The sequence below is a fragment of the Salvelinus fontinalis genome, chromosome 7, assembly GCF_029448725.1.
Source record: "Salvelinus fontinalis isolate EN_2023a chromosome 7, ASM2944872v1, whole genome shotgun sequence".
In the NCBI taxonomy this organism is placed as follows: Eukaryota; Metazoa; Chordata; class Actinopteri; order Salmoniformes; family Salmonidae; genus Salvelinus; species Salvelinus fontinalis.
In genome coordinates this window covers 52,892,218-52,913,035 of record NC_074671.1, presented here as the reverse complement: position 1 = coordinate 52,913,035, position 20,818 = coordinate 52,892,218, and the positions used below count along the sequence as shown (strand labels likewise).

At 45.2% G+C, this 20,818-nt stretch overlaps 1 protein-coding gene across 6 annotated transcripts in view; it reads left to right on the top strand.

The window, feature by feature from the left end:
• The window catches only part of LOC129859668 (potassium voltage-gated channel subfamily H member 7-like), a 91,371-nt gene that overhangs the window by 52,812 nt on the left and 17,741 nt on the right, over positions 1–20,818 (top strand). For 5 of the 6 annotated variants that reach the window (XM_055929723.1, XM_055929724.1, XM_055929726.1 and 2 more), the window contains 5 exons: positions 7,221–7,646; positions 12,192–12,430; positions 12,935–13,095; positions 13,336–13,536; positions 16,232–16,486. In XM_055929723.1, coding sequence (XP_055785698.1) covers positions 7,221–7,646; positions 12,192–12,430; positions 12,935–13,095; positions 13,336–13,536; positions 16,232–16,486 — 1,282 coding nt within the window. The remainder of the gene's footprint in view (positions 1–7,220; positions 7,647–12,191; positions 12,431–12,934; positions 13,096–13,335; positions 13,537–16,231; positions 16,487–20,818) is intronic. The other variant, XM_055929725.1, reaches the window with a different exon arrangement.

Genomic DNA, 20,818 nt, shown 5'->3' with positions numbered 1-20,818 from the left:
GAGAGCGGTAATTATCCCCTACCCCCCACACACACACACACACACACACACACAAAACACACACGGAACACCACCAGGTCAGAACACAGTGTCTGTACACGCTGCTCTGTTGTTACTGTCTGACGTTACCTAATTCATTGAAAGGGAAAGGGGGGGATACCTAGTCAGTTGTACAACTGAATGCCTTCAAATGAAATGTGTCTTCCGCATTTAACCCAACCCCTCTGAATCAGAGAGGTGCGGGGGGGGGGGCTGCCTTAATCAGCATCCACGGCGCCCGGGAAACAGTGGGGTAACTGCCTTGCTCAGGGGCAGAATGACAGATTTTTACCTTGTTAGCTTTCGGTTACTGGTCCAACGATATTACCACTAGGCTGAAACTTAAGGGGCTTGTTTTAATAAGTAAACCGGTGAAGGTGTATATCACCCGTATGGGGGGGGGGGATCAGGACAGATTCTCTTACCAGGGCTCAGGGATAGACTCTAGTTACACACAGGTTAGAGGTCATCCTCACCATCCTGTCTGCCTGTGTGTCTGTCCTCCCAGTGGAGAGTATGTGTGCGCAGTACACCAACGCCTCCTTGTGTTGGTCCCTATGGGGGAGGAGGGAAACCAGGATGCCTGTGTGTTTGCCTGTCTGTATGTGCGTGCGTCTGTGTGTCGCTATGGCAGAGCTGGTTGACCTTTAAGATCTGTCAGGGCCACTTTGTTCAGAACAGACAAGGATGTTGCTGTTCTACTGATAATGCGTATACCAGTGGCGGTTGGTACCGTTTAAGATGGGGGAGGAGGATTCTTTTTTTAATGAGCATGGCCTTGTTTCTATTACAGCATATTGGATGACTGTCATTCATATTCCATTCACCCAGTTCAATGTAACATCGATACGTTTAGGCTCCTACATGATACTGTACCCATCATGAGGTTGCTACAACCTAGCCGATGAACTCAAGTTCACAACGTAGGCCGAGAGAATTTTGAGTAATCAAGGTGACAGACAGTGACACATTCAATACCGCCTTGCACACTCTTGCCTACAGCTAGCTAATCTAGGGTGTAATCATTAGTCCAGCAAATGCAAATGAGAGTTTCTGTTGGACAAATTCAGGTATGTTTATCCCCATTTGGTTCCGTTTATGAGACGTTTTTCAACAGAATCGGTGGAATGAATACACACCTGATCACACGCAAACAGTTCACTTTCGTAGCAGCCACATAAAAACATCATGATTTTTGCTTGTTGTATATAAACTCAGCGAAAAAAGAAATGTCTTCTCACTGTCAACTCGTTTATTTTCAGCAAACTTAACATGTGTAAATATTTGTATGAACATAACAAGATTTAACAACTGAGCCATAAACTGAACAAGTTCCACAGACATAAGACTAACAGAAATGTAATAATGTGTCCCTGAACCAAGGGGGGGTCAAAATCAAAAATAACAGTCAGTATCTGGTGTGGCCACCAGCTGCATTAAGTACTGCAGTGCATCTCCTCCTTATGGACTGCACCATATTTGCCAGTTCTTGCTGTGAGATGTTACCCCACTCTTCCACCAAGGCACCTGTAAGTTCCCGGACATTTCTGGGGAGAATAACCCTAGGCCTCACCCTCCGATCCAACAGGTCCCAGATGTGCTCAATGGGATTGAGATCCGGGCTCTTCACTGGCCATGGCAGAACACTGACATTCCTGTCTTGCAGGAAATCACACACAGAACGAGCAGTATGGCTGGTGGCATTGTCATGCTGGAGGTTCATGTCAGGATGAGCCTGCAGGAAGGGTACCACATGAGGGAGGAGGATGTCTTCCCTGTAACGCACAGTGTTGAGATTGCCTGCAATGACAACAAGCTTAGTCCGATGATGCTGTGACACACCGCCCCAGACCATGACGGACCCTCCACCTCCAAATCGATCCCGCTCCAGAGTACAGGCCTCGGTGTAACGCTCATTCCTTCGACGATAAACGCAAATCCGACCATCACCCCTGGTGAGACAAAATTGCGACTCGTCAGTGAAGAGCACTTTTTGCCAGTCCTGTCTGGTCCAGCGACGGTGGGTTTGTGCCCATAGGCGATGTTGTTGCCGGTGATGTCTGGTGAGGACCTGCCTTACAACAGGCCTATAAGCCCTCAGTACAGCCTCTCTCAGCCTATTGCGGACAGTCTGAGCACTGATAGAGGGATTGTGCTTTCCTGGTGTAACTCGGGCAGTTGTTGTTGCCATCCTCTACCTGTCCCGCAGGTGTGATGTACCGTTCCTGTGCAGATGTTGTTACACGTGGTCTGCCACTGCGAGGACGATCAACTGTCCGTCCTGTCTCCCTGTAGCGCTGTCTTAGGCGTCTCACAGTACGGACATTGCAATTTATTGCCCTGGCCACATCTGCAGTCCTCATGCCTCCTAGCAGCATGCCTAAGGCGAGTCAGTAGAAAGGTCTCTTTGGTGTCCTAAGTTTTCATAACTGTGACCTTAATTGCCTACCGTCTGTAAGCTGTTAGTGTCTTAACGATCATTCCATGGGTGCATGTTCATTAAATGTTGATGGTTCATTGAAGCATGGGAAACAGTGTTAAAACCCTTTACAACGTTAAAACTCTTTACAATGAAGATCTGTGAAGTTATTTGGATTTTTACGAATTATCTTTGAAAGACAGGATCCTGAAAAAGGGCCGTTTCTTTTTTTCCTGAGTTTATAATTCCTTCTCGCAACTATCTACGCTCTCTCCCCCTCTCACCTTTTCTTTTCGCTTGTGGACTTCAGTGCACAACACATCAGCTGTCTGTGACCAGGCAAAAAACCTTTCCAAGCCAAACCTTCATATCATGACTGCTTACCTCTACACACAGCCTACATTGTTGTCACATCATAGTCAACTAGAACTAACACGTTAGTAAACTCGCTACAATCATGCAGTACAATGTACAGTCAGAAAGCAGTTTACCAGTCACACTGGCGGGCCCCAGTGGCAATACATTAATAAAACCAAAGCTTACCTTGACTTGGAAGAGTTCCAGTGTTGGATAGCTATAGCCAGCTAGCTAACATAGCATCCCTCTCTGTTTGAGCCGGGTGTTTGAGTAGGCTAAACTAGCTAGCTGCATTTGCTAGCTAAGTGAAAGTGAACGTTTAAAAAAGAATACAACCAAATATAGCTATCTCTCTCTCTCGTCTCTCTTGCTTCTCCTTAATTTTGGAATAAATTAATTTGTTCAAAACTGTTCAACTATTGTCTTTCTCTTTAAGACAACTACTCACCACATGTTATACATTGCAGTGCTAGCTAGCTGTAGCTTATGCTTTCAGTACTAGATTCATTCTCTGATCCTTTGATTGCGTGGACAGCATGTCAGTTCATGCTGCAAGAGCTCTGATAGGTTGGAAGACATCGTCCAGAAGTTGTTATAATTACTGTGTAAGTCTATGGAATGGGGTGAGAACCAAGAGCCTCCTAGGTTTTGTATTGAAGTCAACGTACTCAGAGGACAGAAGCTAGCTGTCCTCCGGCTACACCATGGAGCTACTGAGGCTACTGTAGACCTTCATTGCAAAACAGTGTGTTTTAATCAATTATTTGGTGACGTGAATATATTTAGTATAGTTATATCTAAAAAGGATAACTTTTTTAATGTTTCGCTATATAGATTTTTATGAAATTCACTGAGGAGGATGGTCCTCCCCTTCCTCCTCTGAGGAGCCTCCACTAGTGTATACAGTATATACTATACAGTATCTGGCACTGGGTTTTCCTTAAAAGCAGATCTTAGTTTGTCATCGGCACTAAGGGCATCTTCTAGTTTAGAGGACATATGCTGGTGTGTGTGTGTGAGTCATACATCTCAATAGTGGGTTGCAGCTTGTATATTCCAACCAGATCTTAGTATTTGTTGTGATTATTTATATAGCTCAGGGATTGGCAACTCCAGTCCTCGGGGGCCGGAGTGGTGTCACACTTCTTCCCCATCCCTAGCAAACACAGCTGATTAAACAAATTGCAATCTAAACTGAAGATCATGATTAGTTGACTATTGGAGTCAGTTAGCTGAGGCTGGGGCAAAAGTGATACACCAATTAGGCCCCCAAGGAAAGGAATTTGCCTTTACCTCCCTTATCTCACCTCATTTGCTCACATTGTATATAGACGTATTTTTCTACTGTATTATTGACTGTATGTTTGTTTTACTCCATGTGTAACTCTGTGTTGTTGTATGTGTCGAACTGCTTTGCTTTATCTTGGCCAGGTCGCAATTGTAAATGAGAACTTGTTCTCAACTTGCCTACCTGGTTAAATAAAGGTGAAATAAATTAAAAATTTAAAAATGCAACCGCTGTGTCAGATTTCAAAAAAACTTTCCGGAAAAAGCACACCATGCAATAATCTGAGTACGGCGCTCAGACACAGAAACAAGCCATACAGGTACCCGCCATGTTGTGGAGTCAACAGAAGTCAGAAATATAATTATAAATATTCACTTACCGTTGATGATCTTCATCAGAATGCACTCCCAGGAATCCCAGTTCCACAATAAATGTTTGTTTTGTTCGATAAAGTCCATAATTTATGTCCAAATACCTCCTTTTTGCGCGTGTAGTTCAAAAATCCAAATTCATGACGCGCAGGCCAGACGAAAAGTCAAAAAATTCCATTAAAGTTCGTAGAAACATGTCAAAAGATATATAGAATCAATCTTTATGATGTTTTTAACATAAATCTTCAATAATGTTTCAACCAGAGAATTCCTTTGTCTTTAGAAAGGTAAAGGAACGCAGCTACCTCTCACGGGGGCGCGCCTGAGTGAGCTCGTGGCACTCTGCCAGACCCCTGACTCAAACAGCTCTCATTCCCTCATCTTTCACAGTAGAAGCCTGAAACAAGGTTCTAAAGACTGTTGACATCTGGTGGAAGCCTTAGGAAGTGCAATATGACCCCATAGATACTGTATATTGGATAGGCAAACCTACAAACCTCAGATTTCCCACAGGTTTTTGCCTGCCATATGAGTTATGTTATACTCACAGACATCATTCAAACAGTTTTAGAAACTTCAGAGTGTTTTCTATCCAAATCTACTAATAATATGCACATCTTAGCTTCTGGGCCTGAGTAGCAGGCAGTTTACTCTGGGCACCTTATTCATCCAAGCTACTCAATACTGCCCCCAGCCATAAGAAGTTAATGTTCGTTCTATGAGGTATTATTTCTCCAGGTTTGGATGGGTTTGCTTCAGTTTTACCAGTCGTTATGTCATGGCTTTGCTTCAGTTTTGCCATGTTTTTTCATTATTGTCAACAATAAATGTTGTGGGTCACGTGAAAAAGCAGCACTGGCCAAGACAGGAAATGACACTCTGGTATTCCAAATCCTCCAACAATACAAACAAATAACGTGAGAGGGTGAAATGAACAGACCACTCATTTGCATACAGTTATTCCAGATGAGAGAGTTAATTTGCACAATAGCAAATGAATCCACACTAGGTGCATTAAATAATTATGTCTGAATAGTTTATTTAGTAACAGATCAGGGGGAGAAACGTGCTCAACTGAGCTCTCATTCTGCAAATTGACTCCTCCCTGGGCTTGCCAGCAGGCTCAGAGAGGTACTCCTTTTACCAACTCCTTACCAGTGGAAGTAGCCCAGTAGGCCACATCGACTAATTTATCCACATGGTATGTGATTCTGCCTGATTTAGGTGGTATGTCATCAAGAGTCACAAAACAACACGTTCATTCAAAAAGAGGTTTCTCATGACAATCACTGCCTTGTGCTTCTTTTCCACTTTGAGCAAAGGGCAGTTTGATGAAAGAAATAAAACTGCCTGTGGCCTAATTACCAAAACTTTCAATGAAGATAACTACTGTAGCTGGACATGAATAATGAAAAAGCTTTTTCTCTCTCTGCCCTTTATTTGGTGATTTGCTTTAAAGGGTGTGATATAGTGGAGGGTTGTTCTATTGACCTGTAATCACACAGGGGAGGGGACAGAAGACATCTAATAACCAATTTCATTATAATCACTTAAGCCCGCCGCCCTTCATCCCACTCAATCACAGGCGTCGCCGAGGCGATCCCTGCCAGGGTGCGACTAGGAGTAGGCCTAGATGGTGGAGGAAATAATTGGAAATAGTGGAAATAATGACTTGAATGGACCATCATGGAACATTGACTTGAATGGGGATTGCCATTCTAGTAATTCTAGTTCTATGTCGAAGGCGACCGAAATGGAGCCCTAATTCCATTTCCAAGGCTCTATTTCAGCTCGCTCTTCTCTCCATCTACAATAATTACTTCTCTGCCCTTGGGTGTCGCCACAGTGATAATCAGCCATGAGGAGCAGAGGCAGAAATGTCTTCCCTGGCATTGAAGTGTCAAGCTGCAGAATGAATGACTATATCCCACCACCTCCTACCACGATAATCACCTTAGTGTCATTGAGACTATTATCTGCTCTGTGATATTGATGTTAAAAGTTATCCAGGGACAGGCCATACTCTAACTGGAATAGTGGGGATATTGATGCGATTAAACATTCCTTAAATAGGGTGTTTCCTATGTAGAAGCCCCTACAAGGACATTCCCGTCATATTACTTGTTTGCAATTTGCTGGCTAATACAGTAAGATACTAAACGAACATGTACTTCTTTAAGTATGTGTATGTGGCTAATGGGTACTGTAGTTCTGGAAGGATGGTTAAGACACTGGTCTTCCATCAATATTTCCACGTGACTGATATCCTCTTGGCAGTTCAGCGGTGTTTAGTGTCCAGTGATCGACTCATAAAGAATGAATAGTATGCCTGAGGAGGTTAAGCGACCTGTATATAAATGTATAGTTATCCTCCCTACAGCCAAGCACAAGGGGCAAGCTGATGACGTTAACCTTTGTGTATTTTCATCCATAGAATTAACTTCATGTTATATACAGTATAGACCATATACATGTACAGTATGCATCCATAATAGCCTACATATAGGCTGTTATATACATTCGTTTCAAATAGTGTTAGATAATATTTGAATGCAACATTAGCATCGTGGCTTTTGCAGTAGGCCCCTATACAATATTTACATCCCACTGACTTCAGCTTGAATTTCAAAGTATTTCCTTAGGATTCTATAGGATTCATTCGCTCTTCTAATACATTGATCCAAGCCGTCATTTTCTTCATGTCTTCACTTTACTTCCTCTTAACTCCTCCCTCCTTCCTCCTCAGGTGCTATCCCTGGGCGCAGATGTGCTTCCCGAGTACAAGCTCCAGGTGCCGCGCATGGACAAGTTAACCATCCTCCACTACAGCCCCTTCAAAGCGGTGTGGGACTGGCTCATCCTGCTGCTGGTCATCTACACGGCCATCTTCACGCCCTACTCCGCCGCCTTCCTCCTCAACGACCTAGAGGAGCAGAAGAGGAGGGAGTGCGGCTACTCGTGCTCGCCGCTCAACGTGGTCGACCTCATGGTGGACATCATGTTCATCGTGGACATATTGATCAACTTCAGGACAACCTATGTGAATCTCAACGAGGAGGTGGTCAGCCACCCGGCGAAGATAGCCATCCACTATTTCAAGGGCTGGTTCCTCATCGACATGGTGGCTGCCATCCCCTTTGATCTGCTCATCTTCGGCTCGGGATCAGATGAAGTAAGGGAAAACGCTTAGGCTCTTTTTACACTGCTAAGCCGAGCTGAATCTGAGTCAAACCGAGCGGTACTGTGCTGCGTTGGCCCATCAGGTGGAACAGTAGCTTTCCAAGTCCTCAACTCTAGAAAAGGAGGGAGGGAAAGACAGAGCAAGAAAGATGCAGGTCAAAAGAACGATTGTTGGACTGCAGTGAGAGGGAGAGATGTGTTCCTGCGTATGAGAGGGACAGAGGAAGAGAGAGGGAAGATTTATCTACTCTGATTACACCCACAGGATGTCAATATCTCAGCCGAGCAGCGACTGCTAAGTGTGTCCCTTGCTGGCACATCACAGAGCAGGACAGGACAGGGTACATGATGTTCCAGGAAAAAAAAGATGTCTCCTGCAAAATGATGACAAGTGAGCATGTGTAGGGAGCAGTGGTGTGTCAGAGCAGTGATTTGTCGAGTCATTATTTACCATCAGGTGTCTTGTACTGGAGAGTTGCCCTAAGTCTGGGACTGTCAGTGAATGGCAGGAAGAGGAAGCGGAACAGACAGACGAGTGGTGACATGCCACAGCGTGTGTCCATGTAATATAGCGTCTCTCACTTTTCAGGAAATAAGCAGCAGAGGCTACATTTTATGATAACATGTACAGGTTTTTGTGTAAGTCCTGCAGCAACAACCAATTAATCCAATTGAGGTCTGAATTGAATTTGTTGATCATTTGAACCAGGTGTGTCAGTGCTGGGCTGAAACAAAAGCCTGCATACCCAGACAGTAGTTCTACAGGACACAGATTTGCGTAAATGCAACGTAATTCCCTTTTGATGGGCTTTTCTGTCTATGAGTAGTCTTACCTTAAATTTAAACTTGAGAATAGCATGCTATTCACCCACTATTTGTTTGAGGTGGAGCTAGAATAAATGAAGGTGTGGAGGAGATGTGTCTACAGATACATCGAATTCTGACCTTTACCTAATTCCCTCTTAATTACACCACCGTTAACACGATGAAACCATGAATAAGGTCTAGCGAATTTACCGGTTCCAAGTGGAAAGAGCATCTACTTCGTTTTTTCTGAAAGACATAATGCAATTTTCCATGCACTGTAATATTTCTTTTTTTATAACTTCATAGGATCTATCAATAAGAGCTAGGTAAATGAGTAATCCTTTTGGAGAAGGGGATTGTAAATACACAGCCCTTGTTTTAGATGATTTTTCCTTATGGTCCCTGGAGACGAATGTGAAACCAGCCATATGGAAGCAAACTGAAAATCATATCAACATGGAATGCACATGATTGTTCACAGTGAAATAGAATATAAATCGCTGTGGCGTGATTCAGAATTGTTATTGTGTGCCCTCATAATTTGCACGGATGAAGTGTGGAAACCCAAGCCATAGGCATCTGTAGGGCTGGACCTACCGAGTTGATGAATGCGCTTTATAATGTTTTGACTATATGCCCAGGCTTTTCTCTGATTTATTTTACAATTTGTATCATGTTAAATATTAGCCACTACCAGGAGCCACAGTCAGTAATACCCACATGCATTTATTTTTGCATCATTCATTTTCTTGAGGGTCGCTAGCATTAGTGGATCATATCTGGCCAACGTTGTGCAATAATTTGGGACATGTAGCCTATTTGAATCATTATGGAACTCAGAACACACGTAGCAGGTTAAACCTGGAGCCTGGCGCACGGTTCACGGCGACTGGACCGTTGTCATACACTTATATTATATTTATACAGGTTATACTTCTAGGTTATATTTCTTCCAATATTTCATGACCTGAACTTGAGTATGACAGCTTTCAGGATGAATCAAACCACTGTATTTTGATTCATCGATATACAGTATTTAGTGCGTTTTTATTTATTTATTTTTATTTTATTTTACCGTTATTTTACCAGGTAAGTTGACTGAGAACACGTTCTCATTTGCAGCAACGACCTGGGGAATAGTTACAGGGGAGAAGAGGGGGATGAATGAGCCAATTGTAAACTGGGGATTATTAGGTGACCATGATGGTTTGAGGGCCAGATTGGGAATTTAGCCAGGACACCGGGGTTAACACCCCTACTCTTACGATAAGTGCCATGGGATCTTTAATGACCTCAGAGAGTCAGGACACCCGTTTAACGTCCCATCCGAAAGACGGCACCCTACACAGGGCAGTGTCCCCAATCACTGCCCTGGGGCATTGGGATATTTTTTTTTTTAGACCAGAGGAAAGAGTGCCTCCTACTGGCCCTCCAACACCACTTCCAGCAGCATCTGGTCTCCCATCCAGGGACTGACCAGGACCAACCCTGCTTAGCTTCAGAAGCAAGCCAGTAGTGGTATGCAGGGTGGTATGCAGGGTGGTATGCTGCTGGCATTTAGTGCGTGAAGACTCTCCAAATATTTTTTTTATGATTCATACATACTTTCCTAACCCTAAAATTTGCCTAAATAATCTACGAGAGTATTTTTGAATCTAGTTGGTGCTGAAACGGAGAACAATATGCATAGATGGCGTTCTTTCATTGATCCCCATATTCTGAACCCGTTCTCTTAATGTTTTCTGTTGAGTCTGTCGACAGAATTGTAATTAAAACCTTATCTAAAGGCATATACGTATCTACTGAAAACCCCATAGAATGAAAACTCCACGAGAAAATCTGTTGGCCAGCAAGTGTGAGGGCTTTCAGCGGTTGAATTACATTTATACAGAGTGTGCAAGGTAGCCACACCTGCAGGGCGTGTTACGCAACTAAATAAGGTAGGTCTGTATATCAAATACTGATGAGTGCGTAGGAAAGGCGTGTGTAGGAAAGGCATCGATCGTAGGAAAGGCATCAATTCCTAAATCGGGATCGGGGCCCATGAGCGTAGTTAGAAAACCCTGTTGTAGCCAGTAGCCTATGGGATTATGTCTTCTATTTCAGACAGTGGTTGAACATAAACCGTCATGTGCTGTCCGCCTATCAGGGGTTGTGTAGAGTGGACAGGCCAACACAGATGACTAGCCAACCCCATCCCGGACACATTTCATTTACCACCAGGGTCGTTAGGGAGAAGCTTTAGCTCTCCACTCTTCAACTCACAAGCACTGCAGACTTGAGCAAGTATTTTAATCAACCATCAACTAATATACCCTACTAAACCACCCCTTTTTGCACACAAACCCCTCAGTCACTCTGCACATCCGACATTCCAGTCAAGATAAACAGTTACGATAAATTCTAAAAACATGGAAAGAATTTCTGATTGATTTAGGATATGCCCTGTCTGTCTGAGACTGATTTCTCTTCCCGGTTGGGAAGTACACTCTTAGAAAAAAGGGTTCCAAAAGGGTTCTTTGGCTGCCCCCATAAGAGAACCCTTTTTGGTTCCAGAGTTCTACATGGAACCCAAAAGGGTTCTACCTGGAACCAAAATAGTTCTTCAAAGAGTTCTCCTTAGGGGACAACCAAAGAATCCTTTTAGGTTCTAGATAACACCTTTTTTTCTAAGAGTATAGGAGACAAAAGCTGCTGTAAATGATTGCAGCGATTTAGGGGGAAGATTTGGGTGGATGGGCCGGGCAGTTTGTAATGGAGCTTTCAGAGCCTCAGCAGCAGCATCCGTGTCCCTCAGCAGAGCACATTCACCTGTGACAGAGTCAAGTCAGTGTTGCGCCATAAATCAGACCCCCTTCTATGAGACAAGGAACCATAGTCACTGTCAAATTGAGTCTCATGTGTAAACGAGAGAAGCCCCCTGTAAATAAATGTATACAGGTGCAGAGACCTGGGTGACTGTGGAGGACGAGAAACAGTAGTAGTAATGACATCCCTCAGGATATTACTATAATCGTCAGTCCTGATGAGATGGGGAACAAACTATTAGCGTTTCCCTAAGACTCACTTATGCTGTTTGCAGACTGTGCGATGCCAATAAATCAGCTCTTATCTCATGGCAGGCCGTGGTCGTTTATTTATTTTTTGGTCACCGTGTTAATTTAGCTGGGCAGGAACAGAGATGGAGAGATGCCAGGATTAAGGCTGTTTAAATGAAAGTGAACAGAAGGCAGGAGGGGTGGGAGGACAGAAGAGGCGTGGTGTTTGCTTCATGCTGCCTGGCTGGAAGACTTGGACGTTCTCTGTCATTTTCTTTATTGTTCTTTAGGAACATATTTTTTTTTTCTGCAGTCATCTTAGTATCAGTATGTAGGCTTGATAAATCCTCCTCACTCCTCATAACAACATTTTAGAGTGATGGAAATATGTTATATTATAATTTATATTATTGCCACCGCTCTCTGCTGGTTTAGACAGCAGTCTATTTTTTGCAGAGGTCACTTCCATTGACACACACTGTCATATACAGTGATTTAGAAACTGGAATAAGAAACTGGATTGTGGTCATTCAGCCAAGCTCGATTGTAACAGTGACCTTAAGGGTACCTCTAATAACAACAACTTGCATCCTGTTGTGGTGCATCCAATTAACAAATAACGTGTCTGCACTATACTGCAACACTCAAACCCCCAGCCAATCACAGCTCTGTTTACTTCTATGTCCCCTCAGACCACCACTCTGATTGGCCTGCTGAAGACCGCCCGGTTGCTCCGACTAGTTCGCGTGGCCCGTAAGCTGGACCGATATTCAGAGTACGGAGCCGCCGTCCTTATGCTCCTCATGTGCATCTTCGCCCTCATTGCCCATTGGCTGGCCTGCATCTGGTACGCCATCGGCAATGTGGAGAAGCCCTATCTGGAGCACAAGATTGGCTGGCTGGATAACCTGGGCGTGTCCATTGGAAAGAGGTACTAGGCAAGATAAAATATACTGAATTACAGAATATCGTAACAATATGTACCATGGACTTGTGCCTCAATGTACCCCAATACTATTTACTGTATCATATGACTCTTTAATAACGATGCAGTTGAATGATAGGAAAGAATGTCATGATTTGTTAATTCAACTAAGAAATATTGGTAAAACCAAGTGGCGCAGCGGTCTAAGGCACTGCATCTCAGTGCTTGAGGCGTCACTACAGACACCTTGGTTCAATTCCAGGCTGTATCACAACCGGCCGTGATAGGGAGTCCCATAGGGCGGCGCACAATTGGCCCAGTGTCGTCTGGGTTTGGCCGTTGTAGGCCGTCATTGTAAATAAGAATTTGTTCTTAATATGACTTGACTTGTTAAATAAAGGTTCAATGAAAAAATGATACTTTCCCAAAAATTATGTTGGGATAATATTGTAGGAAAAATACCACGAAATGTATCGAACCATGAACTGAGTGTACCGTCTCACCCCCTAGGTACAACTACAGTGACCCCAGCTCTGGCCCGTCCATCAAGGACAAATACGTCACGGCCCTCTATTTTACCTTCAGTAGCCTGACCAGCGTGGGCTTTGGCAACGTCTCCCCCAACACCAACTCCGAGAAGATCTTCTCCATCTGTGTCATGCTGATTGGCTGTGAGTGTGTAGACTGTACTAGTGCTGAAAACAGACGGAATCAATGAACGAACAAACAAATGAATACATTATACATATTTCTACAATGAATCACAATTACTGTAAAGCCAAGTAGTACTACTCTATAAGTTATTGTACTACTATATTCCTAGCTACTGATTAATTAAGGGCAATTAGAATATTGCTAACAGTGATGACGACATGATGATCACCTGTCTGGTGTGATTCTCCCTCTCGCAGCCCTGATGTACGCCAGTATCTTTGGTAATGTGTCGGCCATCATCCAGCGGTTGTACTCCGGTACGGCGCGGTACCATCTGCAGATGCTCCGGGTCAAAGAATTCATCCGCTTCCACCAGATCCCCAACCCACTGAGGCAACGCCTGGAGGAGTACTTCCAACATGCCTGGAACTACACCAACGGCATCGACATGAATATGGTGCGAATAGGGGGATTGTGTGGGGGTTGTGTGAGTAGGAGGGTGGGGGTGGGGGTGGGTGTAATTGGTTGGGAAGCTATGAGTGTGCGCGTTTGTGTCTGTGAGTGTGCGCGTTTGTGTCTGTGTGTGTGTGTGTGTGTGTGTGTGTGTGTGTGTGTGTGTGTGTGTGTGTGTGTGTGTGTGTGTGTGTGTGTGTGTGTGTGTGTGTGTGTGTGTGTGTGTGTGTGTGTGTGTGTGTGTGTGTGTTTGGGGCTAATAAGTCTTCCAAGTGAGACTTTAACAAAAGAATGCTCATATTGGGACATAGTGTTATTGTTATGGTGGGATAAGGGTATGCATAATGGTTAAGTCTCAGATTGCTGATTCAGATTGCTGTTGTCCTTCAATAGGTTTTTAATGTTCAGCCCCACAGTTTGACGATGCGGTTATGTTACTGCATTGCTGTGTTTCTCCTACAGCACTTAGCTTCTCTGTGAAGCTGTTCAATGTTTTTTCTGACGTTAAACAACCTTGTCTCCAAGACGGTTCTTACCATTAACATAAAGCCTAGTGTGTTCCCTTAGCGGCATGGTTATATGACATTATTATGATCTTGATTAGGATTCTAAACTCTAGAATGAAAGCCATGGATACTGTATGTAAACCGGCTTTTCCCCTGGTGATGTTAACTGTACTTATAGAAATGTGTCTTTTCCATGTCTGCGTCATGTCAAATGGAATGACTTCACCACTCTGGTAAGAGCAGGAGGTACTATGTTCACAGATAATAGTGTTAGTGTTATGTTGTTTTCTAAAATGGCAGAGCGTAGTAAAATCGTAGACCAAGATGTAAATCAAAGATTACATTTATCCATAAAATCCATAACTTCGTCTTTATAGCCTAGAAAAAACAGCATGTTCATTTGAAGGCATGCTCCCCAGTTACTTTTAAATACTGTAGCCCTCTCTAGATCATGTCATGTACACTGAGTATAGAAAACATTAAGAACACCTTCCTAATATTGAGTTGCAACCCCCCTGTGGCCCTCAGAACAGCCTCAATTCGTCAGGACATGGACTACAAGGTGTCGAAAGCTTTCCACAGGGATGCTGGCCCATGTTGACTCCAATGCGTCCCATAGTTGTGTCAAGTTGGCTGGATGTCCTTTGCGTGGTGGACCATTCTTGGTACACACAAGAAACTGTTGAGCGTGAAAAACCCAGCAGTGTTGCAGTTCTTGTCACACTCAAACCGGTGCGCCTGGCACCTACTACCATACCCTGTTCAGAGGCACTTAGTAGCCCATTCACCCTCTGAATGGCATACATACACAATCCATGTCTCAATTGTCTCAAGGATTAAAAATCCTTCTTTAACCTGTCTCCTCCCCTTCATCTACACTGACTGAAGTGGATTTAACAAGTGACATCAATAAGGGATCATAGCTTTCACCTGGAAAGAGCAGATGTTCTTAATGTTTTGTACACTCAGTGTACATACTGACTTCCACATTGCATGCCAGCCAGTAGTATAACCCTCAGTGCTTCTAGCAGCCCATATTGTCCATCACAGACTGACTTGCATGTGGCTTGCCACAAGGTCGCCGTTTGCATGAAATCTGTGTATTCAAACACAATCACACAATTTTATCTGGTAGTTACCAAGCTGTGAATACTGCCAATGGGAGAGGCACAGACAGCTTGGCACTGCCAGGTTTCCCTCAATGTGGAAGGCTTGGCACACATGTCCAGCGATATTGTACCTGCACTTGCCAAATGTTGTTCAATCTCTCCTTTCCAAAATCTTCTGCTATGATTTTTTCCCCAACTAATGAAAAATAGCCTCTCTTTTTCAAGAAATTTAGATTTTGTATGTGATATAGAGTAAGAATGTTTCATTGTTTCATTTTCCCCTTTTGTGTGTTTGAAGCCTTCCCTTGCCCTTTGGTCCCCTGTGATGTCACAGTTCAAGATTTTCTCCTCTATTTACAGTCATCTCATGACCTTTAACCTGTAACCGAGGGTGGTGTTCAGTCCCAGGCAAATTACTTGTTTTCCAATTGTGGGCATTAATGTCATGATACTGAATAATTTAGGTGACATTTTTCCATTGAAACTATTTGCATTTAAGCATGTAGTAATTTAAGTAGTTGAAATACTTGTGTCACTCTGATCCTTAAACTCTAAATGACATAACAGGTTAATTCAGTTGAGGTAAGTCTTTTATTTACTAATTTTTATGATAAATCTGAATCACAGACACTAATGATACCCCACTAAGATAGAAAGCTCCCTCATCAGCACACTTGTGCTAATTATTTGTTAATCAAAGGGAAGATGTATTTCCATGTTTGTTTCCATGTTTTCCTAGTTTGTTGTGTCTTGTATAGCAGTGTTGGATATCCATCTGTTTACCCCCACCTGCTAGTACTCTGATTAAAGGCTATGGAAAGATGCCATAAAAATACCCCCCCTCAAACAGTCACATATGACAATGCAGTATTTCGATTTTGAGAAGAAGACCAAAACACAATTGGCAATTGTATCAACCCACTCTGGATTCCAAACCATATCTGACTCGCAAACTCAAACCAGACCCACACCCAAAGACGTCTCGAGTTAGTTTGACAGCACATCTCTGACAACACCACAGACAAATCCATCCCAGTCCTATCTGACCATTCTCCTATTGCTGTGGCCTCTCTTTTCACGCCCCCAGGTCCTAAAGGGTTTCCCAGAGTGTCTCCAGGCTGATATCTGCCTCCACCTCAACGCGAGTCTGCTCCAGGGCTGCAAGGCATTCCAAGGGGCTACTAAGGGCTGCCTGAGGGCCCTGGCCATGAGGTTCAAGACCACGCACTCCCCACCGGGCGACACACTGGTCCACTGTGGAGACGTGCTTACTGCCCTCTACTTCTTGTCACGAGGGTCCATCGAAATCCTCAAGGATGACATCGTGGTGGCCATTTTGGGTATGCGCTACTCAAATGTTGATGTGGTTTATTGTTTCACATTGTCTATTAATATTATCTTTATTTAACCTGGTAGGTTATTTAATACACTATTTCACAATAACAACCTGATGAAAGGTTGCAATTAAAACCAAGTTTCATTGTATTCTTCATTTGACATTTCAGATGTATTTTGTGCTTTGTGAAAAAGTCCCGAACCAAAATATATGCTAGACACTAGTCACTGCAACAATGACTCGTCTTTTTTATTCATGTCGGGCTGTGGAAGGTGTGCTGCTCTCCAGTAAATTGATATCCTGAAGAATTGGTTACCTATGGCTGTGTGAATACTTCATTACAGGATGTTCACACTACTCAAACACCTCCTAATGATTTCCCTCTGCCTGAAGGTCAGCTTAATCAGGCTGTTTGGAAGAGAAACAATCTTAGAACAGCAGCACTGCAGGCACACTTTCAAAGACTGTTTTTGTCTCTAAACATTTCAAGCGGTACTGGGAATGAATAGTAACACAGTACAGTTCAGGTGTCACTTCTCATCAAAGTGTGTGTGTGTGTGTGTGTCTCTTGCCTCTGTGTGTGTCTGTATATCCTCTGTGTACTGTTTATAAGAGGCTGGTCTCGCTATTCTGCAATGCCTGGGTGGGAAGCTGACATCTCTAATGAGCACAGATTCTCATGGCTCCAAGATTTTCATGCCTCCAAGAACACACTGTGATAGACACTAGCGCTGTATAGAAAGGTTTTATGGCTGGGAGAAGAGAGAGAGAGAGGTAGAGGATGAAGGAGAGAGTAATAGAGGGGAAGATAAAGAGTGGGGGGGAGATGAGGAGAGAGAGGGTAGAGAGTGGGTGGAGGGAGAGATGGAGAGAGGGGAAGATAAAGAGTGTGAGGAGAGATGAGGAGAAAGAGAGAGTAGAGAGTGGGTGGAGGGAAAGATGGAGAGAGGGGAAGATAAAGAGTGTGGGGAGAGATGAGGAGAGAGAGAGTAGAGAGTGGTTGGAGGGAGAGATGAGGAGGGGGAAGATAAAGAGTGGGGGGAGAGATGAGGAGAGAGAGAGAGTAGAGAGTGGGTGGAGGGAGAGATGGAGAGAGGGGAAGATAAAGAGTGTGGCGAGAGATGAGGAGAGAGAGAGAGAGTAGAGAGTGGGTGGAGGGAGAGATGAGGAGAGAGAGAGAGTAGAGAGTGGGTGGAGGGAGAGATGGAGAGAGGAGAAGATAAAGAGTGTGGGGAGAGATGAGGAGTGAGAGAGTAGAGAGTGGTTGGAGGGAGAGATGAGGAGGGGGAAGATAAAGAGTGGGGGGAGAGATGAGGAGAGAGAGAGAGAGTAGAGAGTGGGTGGAGGGAGAGATGGAGAGAGGGGAAGATAAAGAGTGTGGCGAGAGATGAGGAGAGAGAGAGAGAGTTGAGAGTGGGTGGAGGTAGAGATGAGGAGAGAGAGAGAGTAGAGAGTGGATGGAGGGAGAGATGGAGAGAGGGGAAGATAAAGAGTGTGGGGAGAGATGAGGAGAGAGAGAGAGTAGAGAGTGGGTGGAGGGAGAGATGAGGAGAGAGAGAGTAGAGAGTGGATGGAGGGAGAGATGAGCAGAGAGAGAGAGTAGAGAGTAGATGGAGGGAGAGATGGAGAGAGGGGAAGATAGAGTGTGGGGAGAGATGAGGAGAGAGAGAGAGTAGAGAGTGGGTGGAGGTAGAGATGAGAGAGAGAGAGTAGAGAGTAGGTGGAGGGAGAGATGGAGAGAGGGGAAGATAAAGAGTGTGGGGAGAGATGAGGAGAGAGAGAGTAGAGAGTGGGTGGGGGGAGAGATGAGGGGAGAGAGAAAGTAGAGAGTGAATGGAGGGAGAGATGAGGAGAGAGAGAGAGTAGAGAGTAGGTGGAGGGAGAGATGGAGAGAGGGGAAGATAGAGAGTGGGGGAGAGATGAGAAGAGAGAAAGTAGAGAGTGGGTGGAGGGAGGGATGGAGAGAGGGGAAGATAAAGAGTGGGGGGAGAGATGAGGAGAGAGAGAGAGTAGAGAGTGGATGGAGGGAGAGATGAGGAGAGAGAGAGAGTAGAGAGTGGGTGGAGGTAGAGATGAGGAGAGAGAGAGAGTAGAGAGTGGATGGAGGGACAGATGGAGAGAGGGGAAGATAAAGAGTGTGGGGAGAGATGAGGAGAGAGAGAGAGTAGAGAGTGGATGGAGGGAGAGATGAGGAGAGAGAGAGAGTAGAGAGTAGATGGAGGGAGAGATGGAGAGAGGGGAAGATAAAGAGTGTGGGGAGAGATGAGGAGAGAGAGAGAGTAGAGAGTGGGTGGAGGGAAAGATGGAGAGAGGGGAAGATAAAGAGTGTGGGGAGAGATGAGGAGAGAGAGAGTAGAGAGTGGTTGGAGGGAGAGATGAGGAGGGGGAAAATAAAGAGTGGGGGGAGAGATGAGGAGAGAGGGAGAGTAGAGAGTGGGTGGAGGTAGAGATGAGAGAGAGAGAGTAGAGAGTAGGTGGAGGGAGAGATGGAGAGAGGGGAAGATAAAGAGTGTGGGGAGAGATGAGGAGAGAGAGAGAGTAGAGAGTGGGTGGAGGGAGGGATGGAGAGAGGGGAAGATAAAGAGTGGGGGGAGAGATGAGGAGAGAGAGAGAGTAGAGAGTGGATGGAGGGAGAGATGAGGAGAGAGAGAGTAGAGAGTAGATGGAGGGAGAGATGGAGAGAGGGGAAGATAAAGAGTGTGGGGAGAGATGAGGAGAGAGAGAGAGTAGAGAGTGGGTGGAGGTAGAGATGAGAGAGAGAGAGTAGAGAGTAGGTGGAGGGAGAGATGGAGAGAGGGGAAGATAAAGAGTGTGGGGAGAGATGAGGAGAGAGAGAGAGTAGAGAGTGGGTGGGGGGAGAGATGAGGGGAGAGAGAAAGTAGAGAGTGAATGGAGGGAGAGATGAGGAGAGAGAGAGTAGAGAGTAGGTGGAGGGAGAGATGGAGAGAGGGGAAGATAAAGAGTGGGGGGAGAGATGAGGAGAGAGAGAGAGTAGAGAGTGGATGGAGGGAGAGATGAGGAGAGAGAGTAGAGAGTGGGTCGAGGGAGAGATGAGGAGAGAGAGAGAGTAGAGAGTGGGTGGAGGGAGAGATGGAGAGAGGGGAAGATAAAGAGTGTGGGGAGAGATGAGGAGAGAGAGAGTAGAGAGTGGTTGGAGGGAGAGATGAGGAGGGGGAAGATAAAGAGTGGGGGGAGAGATGAGGGGAGAGAGAGAGTAGAGAGTGGGTGGAGGGAGAGATGAGGAGAGAGAGAGAGTAGAGAGTGGGTGGAGGGAGAGATGGAGAGAGGGGAAGATAAAGAGTGTGGGGAGAGATGAGGAGAGAGAGAGAGTAGAGAGTGGGTGGAGGGAAAGATGGAGAGAGGGGAAGATAAAGAGTGTGGGGAGAGATGAGGAGAGAGAGAGTAGAGAGTGGTTGGAGGGAGAGATGAGGAGGGGGAAGATAAAGAGTGGGGGGAGAGATGAGGAGAGAGAGAGAGTAGAGAGTGGGTGGAGGGAGAGATGGGGAGAGGGGAAGATAAAGAGTGTGGCGAGAGATGAGGAGAGAGAGAGAGTAGAGAGTGGGTGGAGGTAGAGATGAGGAGAGAGAGAGAGTAGAGAGTGGATGGAGGGACAGATGGAGAGAGGGGAAGATAAAGAGTGTGGGGAGAGATGAGGAGAGAGAGAGAGTAGAGAGTGGATGGAGGGAGAGATGAGGAGAGAGAGAGAGTAGAGAGTAGATGGAGGGAGAGATGGAGAGAGGGGAAGATAAAGAGTGTGGGGAGAGATGAGGAGAGAGAGAGAGTAGAGAGTGGGTGGAGGTAGAGATGAGGAGAGAGAGAGAGTAGAGAGTAGGTGGAGGGAGAGATGGAGAGAGGGGAAGATAAAGAGTGTGGGGAGAGATGAGGAGAGAGAGAGAGTAGAGAGTGGGTGGGGGGAGAGAGAGAGAGTAGAGAGTAGGTGGAGGGAGGGAGGGAGGGAGAGATGGGAGAGAGGGGAATATAAAGAGTGTAGGGAGAGATGAGGAGAGAGAGAGTAGAGAGTGGGTGGAGGGAGAGATGGAGAGAGAGAGTAGAGAGTGGGTGGAGGGAGAAAGTAGAGAGTGGGTGGAGGGAGAGATGGAGAGAGGGGAAGATAAAGAGTGTGGGGAGAGATGAGGAGAGAGAGAGAGTAGAGAGTGGGTGGAGGGAGAGATGGAGAGAGAGAGAGAGTAGAGAGTGGGTGGAGGGAGAGATGGAGAGAGAGTAGAGTGGGTGGAGTGATGGAGAGAGGGGAAGATAAAGAGTGTGGGGAGAGATGAGGAGAGAGAGAGAGTAGAGAGTGGGTGGAGGGAGGGATGGAGAGAGGGGAAGATAAAGA